The sequence below is a fragment of the Lissotriton helveticus genome, chromosome 5_1 (assembly GCF_964261635.1).
Source record: "Lissotriton helveticus chromosome 5_1, aLisHel1.1, whole genome shotgun sequence".
Classification (NCBI taxonomy): Eukaryota; Metazoa; Chordata; class Amphibia; order Caudata; family Salamandridae; genus Lissotriton; species Lissotriton helveticus.
In genome coordinates, this window is record NC_136065.1 from 1,184,092,820 (window position 1) to 1,184,111,099 (window position 18,280).

Below are 18,280 nucleotides of genomic sequence, written 5' to 3' on the forward strand. Positions count from 1 at the left end.
CTTGGCGGCTATAGCTTGTGATCAGTCTTATGGCATTGCTATTTTCATTGGATTTTTCTGACTGGGGGTCAGAGATAGGGGCACTTAATAAACTATGCCGATCTAACTTATTAGCTCTCAGTTTCGCTTTAAGTGCGCTCAGTTTATAGCCTCTGGCTTGTAACCGTTGTATTGCTTCATTTTGGTGTTGGTCCCTGAGTTTCACCGTGCTACATGTCCTGTGAATTCTGAGGAATTCCCTATAGGGGATTGCTACAATGGTGTGCTCAGGGTGAAAGCTACGTGCATGCAGGATAGAATTACCTGCCGTGTTCTTCCTAAACAGGCTCGTAGTAAGTATGTTATTTACTATTTCTACCTGCACATCCAAGAAGCTGATCTTCTTGTCACTTATTTCAGCACTGAATGTCAAATTGAATTCATTAATGTTGATAGTTTCCACAAAGTGTTGTGCATCCATCAGACTTCCTCTCCAAATGATAAATATGTCGTCTATATACCTCATATATTTCACAATATTGGTGTTCCAAGCCTCCGCGTGTTGAACCCTGAGGACATGTTCCTCCCACCAGCCCACGTGCAATCCCGCGTAGCTGGGGGAGAAACATGCCCCATGGCCACACCTCTTAGTTGTCTATAAACCTTGTTATTAAACAAAAAAACATTATTATTCAGACAATGTTCCACCATAGTATATATATATGTGTGTATATATGTGTGTGTATGTGTGTGTGTATATATGTGTGTGTATGTGTGTGTGTATATATGTGTGTGTATGTGTATATATATATATACCCATACACATACATACATATACACACACATTATGTATGGGTGTATATACATATATGTGCAAAATGCACCGCCAACAGTAGTACCTCACGGACGAAAAGCGGACCCCAGATTCTTGGTGCCAATCAAGTGATGTTTATTTAGTGCCCAGCAAGTCTGCCATTACGCGTTTCGACCCCCACTCTGGTCTTGATCACATGACCTGTATGTGTGTGTATGTATATATATATATGTGTGTATGTATATAGGTTTGTATGTATATATATATATATATATATATATATATATATAATGTGTGTATATATAACAATTTTGCCGGTTATAAGGGTAGGCAAGACATTGACTTTTATAGAGTTGTGTTCCATTGAGTAAATTATTCTCATGTTAAATATGATATCCCTTCTTTTTATTTTTAGACTTTACCGCCAATGGACACAATGCCTAATGGCTCTAAAAGGAATCCTATCCATGATGATGAGATCCAAACTTTCCCTACCTCATCAGGAGACTCACCTTCATCTTCATTTTCTTTGACTGAAGAAGAAATAGAGTGGAAACGCCATCAGCTGCAGGAGTATGTACCAACGTGGCCCAGCATTGAGACTAAGCGAATATTGGGTACAGATCACATTTTGTCCTTAGTAAATTGTCCATCTCACTCCCTCACAACCTTGAACATTGACGGAAATGAAGGAGGAAATATATGTGCACTGTCAATTAGTAGCACGTCTTCCGAATCAATCTGCAGTGAAGAGGAACCAATAGTACACAATGATGCAATGCGCAATGATGTGACAGCTAGTGAAGAGGATGATAGCAGAAGTTGGCTGCTAACTGAAGAAGCGTTTTGTGAAAGTGAAAAGTGCCCAAGAACACATGAGAGAGTGCGGCTATTTAATTCAAAACTGGCAAAGATGTTGATTGTGGACGTACTTCCGCTTTCTTTTGTGGAGAATAAGGGCCTCCTTGAATTGATAGCAGCTGGTGCCCAGGAGTGGGAGGTACCAAGCTGCCGTTTCTTTGCGGAAACTGCTTTACCTGAACTGTATCATCAGGTGCTATCGCAACTATGCAAAGCACTGAAGCAAATGGTGGGGAAAAAATTGCATCTCACTACGAACATATGGTCAAGTGCAGACATGGCGATCTATTTGTGCGTCACTGCTCACTGGGTGTCCTTCAGATCATTTGATGCTGGTTTTGCAAGCCATGGCACAGCATCACATTCTGTGCGTAAGCAAGCAGTTTTGTGCATGCAATTATTTGAGGAGGAGTATTTAAATGCACAAGATATTGCAAGTAAATTGGATCATGTGATAAAAGATTGGTTCAGTCCTCGTTTCCTGCAAGCTGAATTTGTGACGTGTGACAATAACCCCAACTTCCTAAATGCCCTCAAAATACTAAATATCAAGCCCATCCCCTGTTTTGCACGTACGCTCAGTTTGGTGGTAATCAGATTCCTGACTTCCTCTCCAGATATTGTGGACCTCCTAACCACTGCACGCAAGATCTGCTCGCACTTCAGCCACTCTCACAGGGCTCTCAAAGCTTTGTCTGTTTATCAGAAACAGTACAACTTACCTAAACACAGAATTAAGTTGGATGCCCCAAATAGGTGGAAGTCGACTTTGCACATGTTAGAACGCCTTCATGAGCAAAGGAAGGCTATCATCAAATATACCATGTCAACACCGCGTGCAAAGGACTTGAAGGGCACTGCCTTGACAGAAAGTCAGTGGAAGCTGAACAGTTTTTTGTGCAAAATCTTATCCCCATTTGAGGAAGCAACAGTGAGGGCTAGTCGAGAGGAAGCTGGTATTAGTGAAATCTTGCCCTTAATATGCCTGTTGGAGAATAGCCTCATCACTGTGCAACATGAGTGTGGCCAGCACAATGAAAAGCTGAGCGAGATGACAAATAAGATGCTTTCTTCTTTAACTGATGATGCCTGCATCAAATACATAAAGGACAATGACCATTATATGCTTGCCACTTTTCTGGACCCTCGCTTCAGGGACCAGGTGTCTAGGATGACTTCTTGTCAGAGTCCAGAGGTCACTATCCAGAGATGCAAAGACATTTTGCAGACTAGACTACAATCTGTTTTGGACTTAAAAGAGCATGAGTACAGAAAAGGCACAGCTGTTCCCAGTACTTCAAGTGGGACACTTTCATTAGTCCCAAAGGTGTCACACCAGTCTGCCAAATGTTCGGATACTATTAGCAAGAGCAGCAGGCTTTGGAGTCAGCTTTCAAACATCAGCCTTCTAAGCACAGGACGAATAACTCCTGACAACGCCCATGCAATGGTGGCGGCATACATGCAGGACGTTTATGTGATTGATGTATTTGAGGAGCCCTTGCATTATTGGAAAGGCAAAGAAGAATTTTGGCCACTACTTTCTCGTGTAGCTGTTGAGATTCTTGGTTGCCCACCAACTACTGTCCAGCCTAAAAGGGTTATCCGTGCAGCTCAGGCCGTTTTGAATGCCAAGGAAATCTGTGAGTACACCGAGAAAATGTCACGGCTTACATTTCTGAGGATGAACCACCACCTTCTCCCTAATGACTACATCCTCTTGCCGGAGCAGATTCCAGACAGTGCAGCTGAGCTTGAGACTGATGATGAGGACTATTATCGTTTATGATCCATAAGATGCGACTTTCACGCTATGCAGGCTTAAACCTTTATTAGCCTGATGCATGTCAGGCTCTGGCCTGGCTGTGCACAGCCTGGCCTGCATCTGATTCTTTACATTTGGACTTCCCGAAGAGTTTGTTTCATCTTGCTTTCTCAGGTTTACATTTGGCCTCAGAGCAAAAAGTATAATGTGTGGTAATTTGGTAGCTTCAGTATTTGTTTTGTTTTAATTTGTGTGGACATGTCGCTTTATGGCTTAATAGCACAATAAACATGTTTTTCTTACCTGCAATAGTTTCATTAATTGGAGTTAAACAATCCTTTTTTTTTTTTTTAGGCACTTGTCTGTTTGCTTTACCTCTGAAATAGATAAATAAACCTCAATACTATTTATTCACATTTAAGTTGGAAAAAATCCTCTCAGTAACTGGGCTCCCTCTTCGTGTGTCTTTTGCTTTCCGCGTTTTTAGGTCGAGCTGACCTAGCTTTCAATGTGAAAGCATTGAAAGCTGTCAGCAAGACAACTAATGTTGCCCGTATTTGGGAATGTGGACACGAGGGGGTGCACGAGCGCAGAGCTCGGATTTCACCTCGTGGGCGCGCACAGCCCATCTCCTGCCTCGTCAGTTTCAGTTTTACACAAGGCTTCTACAGTGTGCTACTTTGTTGCAGTTTTAAAGTTTCGTTTTTTGTTCTTACTGGTTATGGGGCAGTGCAGCACACACTATTTTACAACACACACCATTCTACAGCACACACCATTCTGCAGCACACAACGCTCTGCGGCATACAGCACTCTACAATGTACAGCACTCTACAGCACACAGTATTCTACATCACATAGCACTGCACTCTACAGCGCCCCGCACTCTACAGCGCCCCGCACTCTACAGAGCAGCGCACCGCACTCTACAGCGCCCCGCACTCTACAGCGCCCCGCGCTCTACAGCGCACTGCGCTCTCAGCACCCCGCACTCTACAGCGCCCCGCAGCGCCCCGCGCTCGACAGCGCCCTGCACTCTACAGCGCCCCACAGCGCCCTGCACTCTACAGCGCCCCGCAGCGCCCTGCACTCTACAGCGCCCCGCAGCGCCCCGCACTCTACAGCACCCCGCACTCTACAGCGCACCGCACTCAACAGCGCACCGTACTCTACACCGCACTCTACAGCGCCCCGCACTCTACAGCGCCCCGCACTCTACAGCGCCCCTCACTCTACAGCGCCCCTCACTCTACAGCGCCCCTCACTCTACAGCACCCCGCAGCGCCCCGCACCCTGCCGCGCCCCGCACCCTGCAGCGCCCCGCACCCTGCAGCGCCGCACACCCTGCAGCGCCCCGCACCCTGCAGCGCCCCGCACTCTACAGCAACCCGCAGCGCCCTGCACTCGACAGCGCCCAGCACTCGACAGCGCCCTGCAGCGCCCTGCGCTCTACAGCACCCCGCACTCGACAGCGCCCCGCGCTCGACACCGCCCGCAGCGCCCCGCACTCTACAGCACCCCGCATCGCCCCGCACTCTACAGCGCCCCGCACTCTACAGCGCCCCGCACTCTGCAGCGCCCCGCACTCTGCAGCGCCCCGCACTCTGCAGCGCCCCGCACTCTACACCGTGCTCTACAGCGCCACGCACTCTACACCGCGCTCTACAGCGCCACGCACTCTACACCGCGCTCTACAGCGCCACGCACTCTACACCGCGCTCTACAGCGCCACGCTCTCTACACCGCGCTCTACAGCGCCACACACTCTACAGCGCTCTACAGCGCTCTGCAGCGCCCCGCGCTCTGCAGCGCACGCACTCTACAGCGCACACACTCTACAGCGCACGCACTCTACAGCGCCCCGCGCTCGACAGCGCCCCGCAGTGCCCCGCACTCTACAGCGCCCCGCACTCTACAGCGCACCCACTCTACAGCGCACCATACTCACAGCTCCCCGCAGGGCCCCGCACTCTACAGCGCACCGCACTCAACAGCGCACCGTACTCTACACCGCACTCTACAGCGCCCCGCACTCTACAGCGCCCCGCACTCTACAGCGCCCCGCACTCTACAGCGCCCCGCACTCTACAGCGCCCCGCACTCTACACCGCACTCTACAGCGCACTCTACAGCGCAGCGCACTCTACAGCGCAGCGCACTCTACAGCGCAGCGCGCTCTACAGCGCACTCTACAGCGCCCACACTCTACAGCGCCCCGCAGTGCCCCGCACTCTACAGCGCACCGCACTCTGCAGCGCACTCTACAGCGCACCACACTCTGCAGCGCACTCTACAGCGCACCACACTCTGCAGCGCACTCTGCAGCGCCCCGCACTCTGCAGCGCCCCGCACTCTGCAGCGCCCCGCACTCTGCGGCGCCCGCAGCGCACCGCACTCTACAGCGCCCCGCACTCTACAGCGCCCCGCACTCTACAGCGCCCCGCACTCTACAGCGCCCCGCACTCTACAGCGCCCGCACCGCACTCTGCAGTGCCCTGCGCTCTACAGCGCCCTGCGCTCTACAGCGCCCCGCGCTCTGCAGCGCCCGCAGCGCCATGTACTCTACAGCGCCATGCACTCTACAGTGCCCCGCAGTGCCCCGCACGCACTCTACAGCGCACCACGCTCTCAGCGCCCCGCAGCGCCATGTACTCTACAGCGCCATGCACTCTACAGTGCCCCGCACTCTACAGCGCACCGCACTCTACAGCGCACTCTACAGCGCACCGCACTACAGCGCACTCTACAGCGCACCACACTCTACAGCGCACTCTACAGCGCACCACACTCTACAGCGCACTCTACAGCGCACCACACTCTACAGCGCACTCTACAGCGCACTCTGCAGCGCCCCGCACCCTGCCGCGCCCCGCACCCTGCTGCGCCCCGCACCCTGCCGCGCCCCGCACCCTGCAGCGCCCCGCACCCTGCAGCGCCCCGCACCCTGCAGCGCCCCGCACTCTACAGTGCCCCGCACTCTACAGCGCACGCACGCTCTCAGCGCCCGCAGCGCCATGCACTCTACAGCGCCCCGCGCTCGACAGCGCCCCGCAGTGCCCCGCACTCTACAGCGCCCCGCACTCTGCAGCGCCCCGCACTCTGCAGCGCCCCGCACTCTGCAGCGCCCCGCACCCTACAGCGCCCCGCAGCGCCCTACAGCGCAGAATCAGATTTACACACACACTTCCACAGTTTGTTAGTTTGTAAGTTTCAGTTTCGTTCTTACTGGTTATGGGGCAGCTGGCTTTTTAAGATTTATAGCGTGTGCCTACATATTTGTTAGCGCCCCGCACTCTACAGCGCCCGCAGCGCACCGCACCGCACTCTACAGCGCACCGCAGCGCCCCATACTCTACAGCGCCGCGCGCTCTACAGCGCCACGCGCTCTACAGCGCCCCACGCTCTACAGCGCCCCGCGCTCTACAGCGCAACGTGCTCTACAGCGCTCTGCAGCGCCCGCGCTCTACAGCGCACGCACTCTACAGCGCACGCACTCTACAGCGCACGCACTCTACAGCGCACGCACGCTCTCAGCGCCCCGCAGCGCCATGCACTCTACAGCGCCCTGCGCTCGACAGCGCCCTACAGTGCCCCGCACTCTACAGCGCCCCGCACTCTACAGCGCCCCGCACTCTACAGCGCCCCGCACTCTACAGAGCACCACCCTCTCAGCGCCCCGCAGCGCCATGTACTCTACAGCGCCATGCACTCTACAGTGCCCCGCAGTGCCCCGCACGCACTCTACAGCGCACCACGCTCTCAGCGCCCCGCAGCGCCATGTACTCTACAGCGCCATGTACTCTACAGCGCCATGCACTCTACAGTGCCCCGCACTCTACAGCGCACCGCACTCTACAGCGCATCGCACTCTACAGCGCACTCTACAGCGCACCGCACTACAGCGCACTCTACAGCGCACCACACTCTACAGCGCACTCTACAGCGCACCACACTCTACAGCGCACTCTACAGCGCACCACACTCTACAGCGCACTCTGCAGCGCCCCGCACCCTGCCGCGCCCCGCACCCTGCCGCGTCCCGCACCCTGCCGCGCCCCGCACCCTGCCGCGCCCCGCACCCTGCAGCGCCCCGCACTCTGCAGCGCCCCGCACTCTGCAGCGCCCCGCACTCTACAGTGCCCCGCACTCTACAGCGCACGCACGCTCTCAGCGCCCGCAGCGCCATGCACTCTACAGCGCCCCGCGCTCGACAGCGCCCCGCAGTGCCCCGCACTCTACAGCGCCCCGCACTCTACAGCGCCCCGCACTCTACAGCGCCCCGCACTCTACAGCGCCCCGCACTCTACAGCGCACACTCTACAGCGCACCACGCTCTCAGCGCCCCGCAACGCCATGCACTCTACAGCGCCCCGCACTCTACAGCGCCCCGCACTCTACAGCGCCCCGCACTCTACAGCGCCCCGCACTCTACAGCGCCCCGCACTCTACAGCGCCCCGCACTCTACAGCGCACTCTGCAGCGCCCCGCACTCTGCAGCGCCCCGCACTCTGCAGCGCCCCGCACCCTGCAGCGCCCCGCACCCTACAGCGCCCCGCAGCGCCCTACAGCGCAGAATCAGATTTACACACACACTTCCACAGTTTGTTAGTTTGTAAGTTTCAGTTTCGTTCTTACTGGTTATGGGGCAGCTGGCTTTTTAAGATTTATAGCGTGTGCCTACATATTTGTTAGCGCCCCGCACTCTACAGCGCCCGCAGCGCACCGCACCGCACTCTACAGCGCACCGCAGCGCCCCATACTCTACAGCGCCGCGCGCTCTACAGCGCCACGCGCTCTACAGCGCCCCACGCTCTACAGCGCCCCGCGCTCTACAGCGCAACGTGCTCTACAGCGCTCTGCAGCGCCCGCGCTCTACAGCGCCCGCACTCTACAGCGCACGCACTCTACAGCGCACGCACGCTCTCAGCGCCCCGCAGCGCCATGCACTCTACAGCGCCCTGCGCTCGACAGCGCCCCGCAGTGCCCCGCACTCTACAGCGCCCCGCACTCTACAGCGCCCCGCACTCTACAGCGCCCCGCACTCTACAGAGCACCACCCTCTCAGCGCCCCGCAGCGCCATGCACTCTACAGCGCCATGCACTCTACAGCGCCATGCACTCTACAGTGCACCGCAGTGCCCCGCACTCTACAGCGCCCCGCACTCTACAGCGCCCCGCACTCTACAGCGCCCCGCACTCTACAGCGCCCCGCACTCTACAGCGCCCCGCACTCTACAGCGCCCCGCACTCTACAGCGCACCCTGCAGCGCCCCGCACCCTGCAGCGCCCCGCACCCTGCAGCGCCCCGCACCCTGCAGCGCCCCGCACCCTGCAGCGCCCCGCACCCTACAGCGCCCCGCACCCTACAGCACAGCACCCTACAGCGCCCCGCACTCTACAGTGACCCGCAGCGCCCCGCGCTCTACAGCGCAGAATCAGATTTACACACACACTTCCACAGTTTGTTAGTTTGTTGCAGTTTGTAAGTTTCAGTTTCGTTCTTACTGGTTATGGGGCAGCTGGTTTTTTAAGATTTATAGCGTGTGACTACATATTTGTTAGTGCCCCGGACTCTACAGCGCCCCGGACTCTACAGCGCCCCGCACTCTACAGCGCCCCGCACTCAGTGCTTAATTTGTAAAATATGAAGCGCTGGTGCTCAAATGTTTGTCTGGAGGCCACACCCACTTTCCACTGGCTCCACCCACTTTCCACTGGCTCCACCCACTTACTATATTAGCTCCACTCACATCTCCAACTGGCACTGCTAAATGTCAGATGTACTATATACCTGATCTGAATGTCTGCAAGGGAGCCTTCCTCATAGTAAGGTTTTGATAGGAGGTTCCTCAATCCCCTGCCCTATGAACATTTTGAAAAAGATTAAATCAAAAGTGCATTTAAAGCACAAGTTTGGAATACATTTGCTAAAATCACTAATGCATTGAAAAGGGAAAATGTCAGTGCTGTATGTGCTGATTGACAATACTGGGGTAGGGTATGCCATATTTAACAGAGTCTATGAGTTCAAAGGTACAATTTTTAGACTGTTCCAGTTCAGTAGTATTCACTCACTGCTGGCCGCAGCTACGCTAGCCTACGGCCGGGCTACTCCTCAACACCAACAACGTTGTCCGGCCTGGCCCGCTGTTTGCGCTTCTTGCTATTGACTTACTTTCAGTTTGTTTCACACAGACTTACTTACATTTCACTGACACTTCACTTAGTGAACCCGTCCTGAACCAACGCTGCTGAATGAACTGTTTTTCAATCTTGAACTGAATGGCCAGTATTATCATGAGTAACCCTGGGCGTAGTTCGCGTAGCCGCACTCCGCGAAGCTACGCGAAGACGCACTTGCACTCCGCGAGCTACGTGTAGCTCCGCGGACATGCGTAGTAGGTTGCTAGACCCGTTCGCGCGCCGTTTTTCGTCTTCGGGAGCGCGGTGCGCGTGTTCGGGGCGCTGCCTGCATGCTCGCGATAGCTAGCGCGCTAAGTTACTCAATGAGGTTTGTCCCGCCCGCTTGCGTTCCCTTATTTCCGGTCCGGGTCACAAGTAACGTGTTCGCGTTGTGTTAGACATGTTCGGGAACTCATCTTCTCGTTCGCACTGCCAAAGTGCGTGATCGCGTCAAATATCGCGCGAACTTACCGCGGCGGTCGCGACGGGCAGAGCCATCTTCGATTTCACACTCTGGCTATGGTTTTGGGCCTACTTCAGCATCTCACTCCTATCTCTTCCATCCTGGTCTTTTCCCTCAGTTTTTCTAACTTTCTTTACTTCTTACCTATTTCTGTCTGTGCCTAGGTTTATATTTCTCATTTTGCTTTTACTTTTACCACTTTTTTTGCAACTTTTCTCTTGTTTTATATTACTTCCTTCTTTTATCTTTCTTCTTTCTTCCCCTAACCTTTTTGTCTTCAACTTTCCTTCTCCCCTCCACCCAGAACCATGGTGAAGGGTGCCAGCAGAATCGGCGGCTCAAAGGGCAAGGCGGCTGTGCCTAAAAAAACCAGGCTGCCTTGCGGCAGAATGCGCCCGGCAGGAGTGACGCCCCGCCAACTTTTTGGGGAGGAGGAGTTGGCCGCCCTGGTCTTTTTTATCCAACGTCACCTCCCCTTGACTTTGGCAGCAGGCGGCAGGCCCGGCTCCGGATACCAGCACATTGAAGAGCGTCTCCGGCGGTGGGCGAAGGTGCGCCGTGCAGTCTTCCGCTGCTCCGGTATCCGGCGTACCCACCATCAGCTGTCCCACCGCTGGGCCGACATTTTGGACCGGGAGCAGGACCTGTTGGACCTGCTTGGTGTGGAGGTTGTGGGTCTTGGTGAGTGGCTACCCCAAAAATAAAGTGTGTATATATATATATATATATATATATATATATATATATTTATATACATATAGATTATATATATATATATATATATATATACATATATAGATATATAGTTGTCTAAATATTGTTATTGTATCTTTGTAAATATTGGCTGAATAAGTAACGCGATGACTGTTGCCCCTAGTTACATTTGCGATGTATTCCGGTATATCTACTGTCATTGTATGACAGTGTTCTTCTTCTTCACTGGCTCTTGCGTGTTGTTTCAACTTGGCGCTAGCTGTTGCTGTTTATTGATGTGAGATTTTCTTTATTGCTGAGAACTGGAGTTAGTTAATGCTATTAATAGAGTCTTGTCCTTCCTTTGTCCGTCAGTGAAATAGCGGTGGATGGATAATTATTAATTGTACGTTGTTTGCATATTGTAGCATTTTTTTCACGGCCTTCTCTTCTGCATGAATGGAATCCTTTTCTTGCAAAGAATGCTAACGTTACTTTGTTCTTCTTACCTCAGCCAGGGCCGGCTCTAGGGGGCATGTGCAAGCTGTGCAACTGCACAGGGGCACCAAACTTCAGGGGCCACCGCACCAATAGATATCCTTAATGTAATAATACTCTAAGGATGGATACATATTTGCGTTGCGGCCCCTGGCATGGATTTGTTGCCTCCGGCTCTGTTCCACTGTAGCAGTGTGATTTGCAATTATGTCTATGTTTCACATCACTCAATGTATTTATCTATGTTTATTATTTTAATTTTTACATGAACCACAGAATCCAGGGGCAAGCAGAATACAGGGACCGAGTCGGCGGGTGAACCACCAGTTACACAGAGCTCCTCTACTGAGGATCCTGCTGCTGTCCCCAGTAAGTCCAACAGTGCTTGTTTTTTCCTCTGTAATGTGTCTGCAGTGCTTTGTCAATTGACAGCAACCAAGTAGGCATCCAGAATGATGTTTGTCTAGTATTTTTGTAAACGTTAGTATACCACTACTAGTCTTGTGGGTATTCTTCTATCTCCTATGGAGTTATATACATATTACACAACTATGTAACTATGCACACGAAAATTGGATGTTGTTGGTACTGATAGGCAGGTTGGACCTTACTTACACCTCAGTCACAGAACTCTGAGGAACGCACAATTCACTGAACGTCAGCCTATATGGCCTGAGTCATTGGTCTATTGTTCAAATCACACTCCTGAACCCCAATACCAAGATGCCGAATGCTTTTAGGACACAAACCGTTACCTAAGAAACCCCCTTTTGCTCACTCACTCGTGTGAGTCTCTAAGACAACAGACACTGAAAATAAACTTCAGAGTCAAAGTGGTCATTCAAAAGCTTTATTTTGTTAGAAGTAAGTAAGTAACATCAATGTTTTTAAGTGCTTCCGTCCAATACGTTGAAGGGCCCACCAGAAAAAATCCAGAGTTAAAACAGGCATAATAAAGTAATCAACATTTGTACAGCTACTAGTGCACAATAGGGAAATGTGGCAACTATCGGAGACCTCTCACCAACGTATACTGGTCAGATATTCCTCTTTTTTTGTAAGCTATGGAAATGTCCGCTTCGTAGAAGGCAATCTTCTCACCTGCCGAAAAATAATGACAAAAGTGGTGCACGTTAGACAGTATTAAATACATTTATGCCAGTTTTATGCAGCCATGCTAAAAAGAAGTTGTGTAACCTGTAAGCAAACTGTATCCCACAATCCACATAGAAAACTTAAATACGGGCCCTTTTACTTTCCCACCTCTTCAGGTGTATGCATTGAACAATGATGTGTTGCCCCAGAGCGTCTTCTCGTACTGCGCAACAAGCTGCGAGTTAACACATGCGCAAAACTGGATACATTGATGTACAAAGGTTACATAGTTCACTTCCAATTTCCAAGGACTAGAGTAGCAGGACAGATGAGATGAGCTTGGGTACCATACCATAACAATGAATGCTAATAATATGTGTAGTGACTCTGCTGTACTATGCAATGTGGACTCATACTGATTACGTACGTTGGACTTAACTGTTTTGAAGAACTCCATTCTTGGTGAACAAGTACAAAGGGGGCTGTGCATCCATCTAAAAAGGCGTACTTATTTTTATAGGTGCAGAACCCTTACCATCGACCAGTGCCGACGGGGACAGCGGCGCTGCTTCAGCGCTCCCGGCGGGGACAGGAGGAACAGAGGCACCTACACCAGCAGCAGTGGGGGGGGAGCCAACAGCGGCGGGCGATGGTAAGTTACATTCAATAGTGATCTGCATTACTTGGTGGGAGGGGAAAACTTTCTCACTGTACTCTACTGGAAAATATATGTTACCTTTACTTGTCATTAGCATGCTAAGCATTACCACTACAGTAATGCAAGTGCCTGATAGCATTCGGATGCATGGGTTGTTGTTAAAGCATGTAAAGGGGAAAACACAGCTGCCAGCGTGGTTGGGAGACACACCCAATACCGGTGGTTAGTGGATAGTCTCAGCAGCTGCGGTGTTTTGGGCAAACCCAAAGGCAAGGGAAGGAGGGGACGACTGGGTGCATGGGTCGTTGCTGGTGAAACACAAACCAAATAAGGTTTGTTGCGCGGTATAAAGTATTATAGTCTTTACTAGACATGTGCTACTAGCTGCCCCCTGTTAATTAATGTTACTTTGAGAGTGTTCCCGCCTTCCCGGAACAAAAAGAGATATGTAAAAGACAGGTGTTCGTTCTAATGTGTGTGACCGTTGAAGTACACCCATGCTAATAGGGCAGACATAAAGCCGTGACAAAAAGTCCGAAAAATTAATAGAGGCTGTAGAATGTTCAAGATAGACGCAACACTATTTCTGGTACTCAGCTTGCTTGCTAGTGCTACTGTGCCGCCCACTATGTGTTGAATCAATGTTGTGTTCTTGATTTGCGGGGAGTTTGGATTAACAATTCTGTTTCTTTCTTTATAGTTACTCCTTCCCAAAAACCAACCAGGAAGGAGTTGGCAGTCCGGGCCCGGCAGCGGAAACTGCAGGCAATTGTAGAGGCCTACCGCCGGCTGGTGGATCAGGCCGAGGAGGAGGAGGAGGAGGCGGCGGCAGCAGCTGCTGCCTCTTCCAATGCCCCGGGCCCCAAGCCTGCAGGACTACGTCGCCGTGGTCAGGCAGCCGCCCGCCGCCGCATTGTTACATCTTCGGCGGCCCCCCCACAACAACAACAACAACCACATGCATGCAAGTGTAGGTGCCGTGCTTTCAAAGCAAAGATTCTCCGCCGGGTAGCGAAGTTGGAGGAGGAGCGGAAGAAGCAGGAGGACGGTCTAGAGGAGCGTGTCAAAATACTGGTGGACAAACACCTGAAAGCCCGCCGGCTTTGAAATGGACCCTGTTTTTTGCCCCTTTTTTAATCCTTTTGTTGGTGGGTGGGATGTGGGAGTTGGGGTGTACATTTGGGTTGAAATTTGGTTGGGGTTAGGGGAGGGTAGGGAGGGACAGCTCTGGGTCAGGGGGTTACATTTGTTATATATTTTATTTTTCTATTATCATTATTAAAATATAAAAATAAAACAAAGATATTATTTTCACAAGAAAACATTTGAAGTTCATTTGTGTTTGTTGGGGGGGTGGAGGGGGGACTGTTTCACCAAATAATGTACGTTGTGCAACATGAACATGCACTACGAACGATAAATTAAGTACTGACTGCACCTGTAGTAGTAGGGTCACAAGTGCATAAATAATTTATATTATTAAATAACATGGGAAAATTGCCCATCACGTGAGTCTGAAGTTACTACTAGCATACTTTAATTCCATGCACATTTGCTCAGAGTCGGCTAAACAATCCTATGCAATGCATTGCATCATTCCTTTAACATACCTGTCCTAGTTGTCAGGGAAGAGGAGCTCGTCCTCAAACTCTGTGCGTTCAGACAGAAGTAGGTCATGTAACCCAGTAGTGAGGACGTCTTCTTCACACTCGCTTTCTTCATCCGGCGGTGATTCACGTACTTGATAGTCTGGTGGTATGAAGCGTTGATTCATTTTTATCATTGTCAGCCGCTCCACGCTTTTGGGGGAGAGACTAGTCCTTTTCGATGTGACAATGGCACCAGCAGCACTGAAAACCCGCTCAGAGGAGACACTGGCTACAGGACAAGCCAGATACTTTATCGCCAGCCTGCTCAGCACTGGCCACTGTCTCCTTCTTTCATACCAATAGACCAATGGGCTTTGCTCCATGAACACCTCTGTTGTGTCATCCAGATAGGCCTGAACCATCCGCTCAATGTTCATTGGTGCTCGGCTTTGCTGGTCCTCTTTTCCCTTTGCAACAGCAACGGACTTACCCATCCCTTTCTGTATAAAAAAAGCAGTTATGCTTTTGGTTGGGTCTGCTGAATCAGATCGTGTAGGTGCTGCTTTTGGTACTGTTGGTGCCTGCTGGAAAGCAGACGCACTGCTCTCACGCTGTGAAGAACTTGCGTCAGGAGTACTTGGACTGGCCTGGGCTGGCAGTGGCAGGCCTTTAAGTAACAGCCGTTCAGTTTCTAACTCATTAGCTTCCGCAGCTATGGAAGTTTTGTACTTGTCAACATCCTCATCTGAAAATGGAATTACTTCGTTACTGCTGACAAATAATTTGTACCGTGGATCCAAGATTGTTGCAGTTATGTAATGTTCACCTGACACAATATTGTTGAGCCTTACATTTTCACACAAGCGGTTGACTAAGCCCTTGGCTAAGGTATATGCATCAACTTTTTGTTCGTCACCTTCGTATGTTTCACAGACCTCCTTCACCTGTTGCTCAAGCATGTACAACAATGGGATGGCTTGGCCCATAGTACAGTCCTCCCTGCTAACTGCACGTGTGAAGACCTCAAAGGGTTGTAGCATCTCTGTGATGCATTTAATGAGGTCCCACTGCCACATCTCAATGGTCAGGGCTTTAAGATTAACAGTAGGATCCCCTAATCTTCTTGACATGACATAAGCATTCAGTGGGATGTACTGCTCAAAGAGACGCTCAAGCATGAAATAAGTTGAGTTCCAACGTGTTGGGACCTCCTGTATCAGTGCTTTGACTGGCAACCTATGCTCTTGCTGAATGACCCGTAGCAGCTTCCGTCCTTTGAAAGAATGGTTAAAGTGCGTGCATATTCTTCTGCAGATGGCCATTATGTTGCTGACTTTGGCTTCATTTTTCAGAAAGTCTTGCACGACTAAGTTTATGCAGTGTGCCAAACAGGGTACCCTGAAATAATGTCCTTCTCTCATTGCCTTCACTACATTACTGCCATTGTCGGTGGAAACAAAACCAATCTTAAGGCCTCTTGGTTTCAGCCATTCAAAGACCTTGTCATTAAAGTCAGACAAAATGTTTTCAGCAGTATGACTTTTGTCCATACCAAACATGGCTATAGTTGCATGTCTGCGCGTATCATTAAAAATTCCAGCAACGTCACGGAGGCCTGAAGTTAACTTGTCTTTAACACCTGCAAAAGAGATCCAGTGTGCGGTGATGCACATGAAATCTGTAGCATCGCAACTGCTCCACATGTCTGTTGTCAGGTGGATACAATGGACAACACTCTGTTGTAAGGCTTTCCCAATCAATTCCAGCACATCGTGGTGTAGTGCTGGAACAGCCACTCGGGCAAAATAGTAGCGACTGGGAACGTTCCATTTTGGGCAGAGGGTTGCCACTAATTCCAGAAATCCAACAGCCTCAACAAATGAAAATGGGAGAAGGTCCAGTGCTAACATTTTCGCAAGTTTGGCATTGTATAAACGTGCTACTGGGTGGTTCCGCTCGTACTTTCCCTCCTGCCTTAACATGCTAGGAATGGTAAGCTGCTTTGCATGTCTTTGAGTTGTGCTAGACGGACCACCTTGCATCGCAGACTTTGCACTCCTTGGTGTTTCCAGCTGACTCTGGTGCCACTGAGAAGTTGCAGATGCGGAGGATGTGGTCTTTACCACTCCAGTGCTGGCGACAGGGGTCGATTGTGTACCACTCCTAGATAGAAGGTCATCGTCTCCCTCTTCTTCTACCTCCTGATCAACCATGAGTGGACCTTGTACCACTGTATCCCCACCAACACGAGTGCTAACATTTTTTAAGCTTGCAAGGTGGTTCTCCCACCTGATCACGTGTGTTTTTTTCAAATGGGTCGTTTGGCCTCCAGTCCCATAGTTTGTACCAAGCTTACCACGACTAACATTGGCATGACAAATGGTGCATACAGCAATGTTCTCCTGAACTGGGTGAACCGTAAAGAAGTCCCACACTGGGGAGGTAAACTTTTGTCTCCTGCCATAGGAAGAGGAGGACCCACTGCCAATGCCGGATGGACTGGAGGATTGTGGAATTTGACTATGGGACAGCTCAGTCCTAGTACTGCCACTACCTCCTTCTGTTGAAGTGGCGCTTCTGCTGGATGTCGGATGCTGCCGGGCCTTCGCTGTTGAAAAAATTGGAGCTGGTGTTACTGTGGGTGTTGAGTGTGTAGGAGTTATGCATGGTACCTGCTCATCAGTCATTGCAGCATTTCTGGATAGGGTGAAAATGTTTGTCTCTACATCCTCTGCACCAGGAATAACGCTTGTGATGATGACAGTGTCAGACCCGTCTTTATCACCAGCAGTATCCTGCTCACCTACATCGACCTCCATAAGTTCAAGCCTGCCTGGAAACTTCCTTTTTCCTAGCATGGTCTTCTTGGGATGTCTCTCCTTTGAATGCGCAGATAGTTGTGGCTGCCAATCCGTATCAAGGTCATCGGAAGGGATGCTTTGCGAAGAACTCGATGCACTAACCCTCCTTTCCCTTGGTGAATTCGAAGGAAATAGATCACCTACAGAAGTGGCTTCCTCTTCTTCTTGCTCGGAAGGAGGCTCTACTTCCTGAACTGCCCCGACTTCGGGAGGAACAACTACTACTATTTGGTGCGGAGATGGTGGTTGTTGTTCTTGAGGAAGTACTATTGCGGGCTGGGGTTTTTCAACAACAACTGTTGCGGGCGGTGGTTGTGGTTGTTCAACAACTGTTGCGGGAAGTGGTTGTGGTTGTGGGTGAACAACTCCTATTGCGGGCGGTGGTTGTGGTTGTTGAACATCTACTGCTGGCGGTGGTTGTTGAGCACTTCCATCTTGCGTGGATTGTGTACTACTTTGAGACAGCGATAAGTTTAGTTCTGGCTCAGTATCACTGCTCGCAAGCAGAAGGCTGGCTACCTCTTCGACCCTCATCATGTGCTTGGCCCTGGGATGCTGGCTTGCCCCCACTAATGCAGATGTGCTGGTCCCAGCTTGCACCCCAGACCCCGCTGCTGCAGGCGTACCTTTTGGGGTGCCAAAAAAGGTTTTGGTTTTGGGGTCCATACCAGACTTAAGTGACACTTCCTTCTGCTGTTCCTTCTTCGCAGCAACTTTCTTTGTGGTGGAGGACCTGGTAGCTTTCTTAGGGCCCATCTTCTTCTGATGTCAGTCAGCTCACAGCAGCACAAATTGCAGAGATGTCTGGTCAGATGAGTCAC

The 18,280-nt window shown here is 50.9% G+C and overlaps 1 protein-coding gene and 1 long non-coding RNA gene across 2 annotated transcripts; one reads left to right on the forward strand and one right to left on the reverse strand.

The window, feature by feature from the left end:
• Positions 1-11,558: 11,558 nt before the first annotated feature.
• LOC144755204 (uncharacterized) lies at positions 11,559-14,613 on the forward strand. Its single transcript, XR_013594853.1, has 3 exons — positions 11,559-11,625; positions 12,872-13,003; positions 13,710-14,613. It is a non-coding gene; the product is annotated as an uncharacterized LOC144755204 (long non-coding RNA).
• Positions 12,093-17,243, reverse strand: LOC144755203 (zinc finger BED domain-containing protein 4-like). The gene is made up of 2 exons (XM_078643893.1): positions 14,620-17,243; positions 12,093-12,357 (listed from the first exon to the last, which is right to left on the reverse strand). Exon 1 carries the CDS (start codon positions 16,809-16,811, stop codon positions 14,625-14,627), a length of 2,187 nt encoding a protein of 728 aa, XP_078500019.1. The 5' UTR covers positions 16,812-17,243; the 3' UTR covers positions 12,093-12,357; positions 14,620-14,624.
• Positions 17,244-18,280: the final 1,037 nt, after the last annotated feature.

Coding starts and splice junctions, on each gene's coding strand:
- LOC144755203 (XM_078643893.1), bottom strand. CDS start 16,811: ATGGTTGATCAGGAGGTAGAAGAAGAGGGAGACGATGACCTTCTATCT.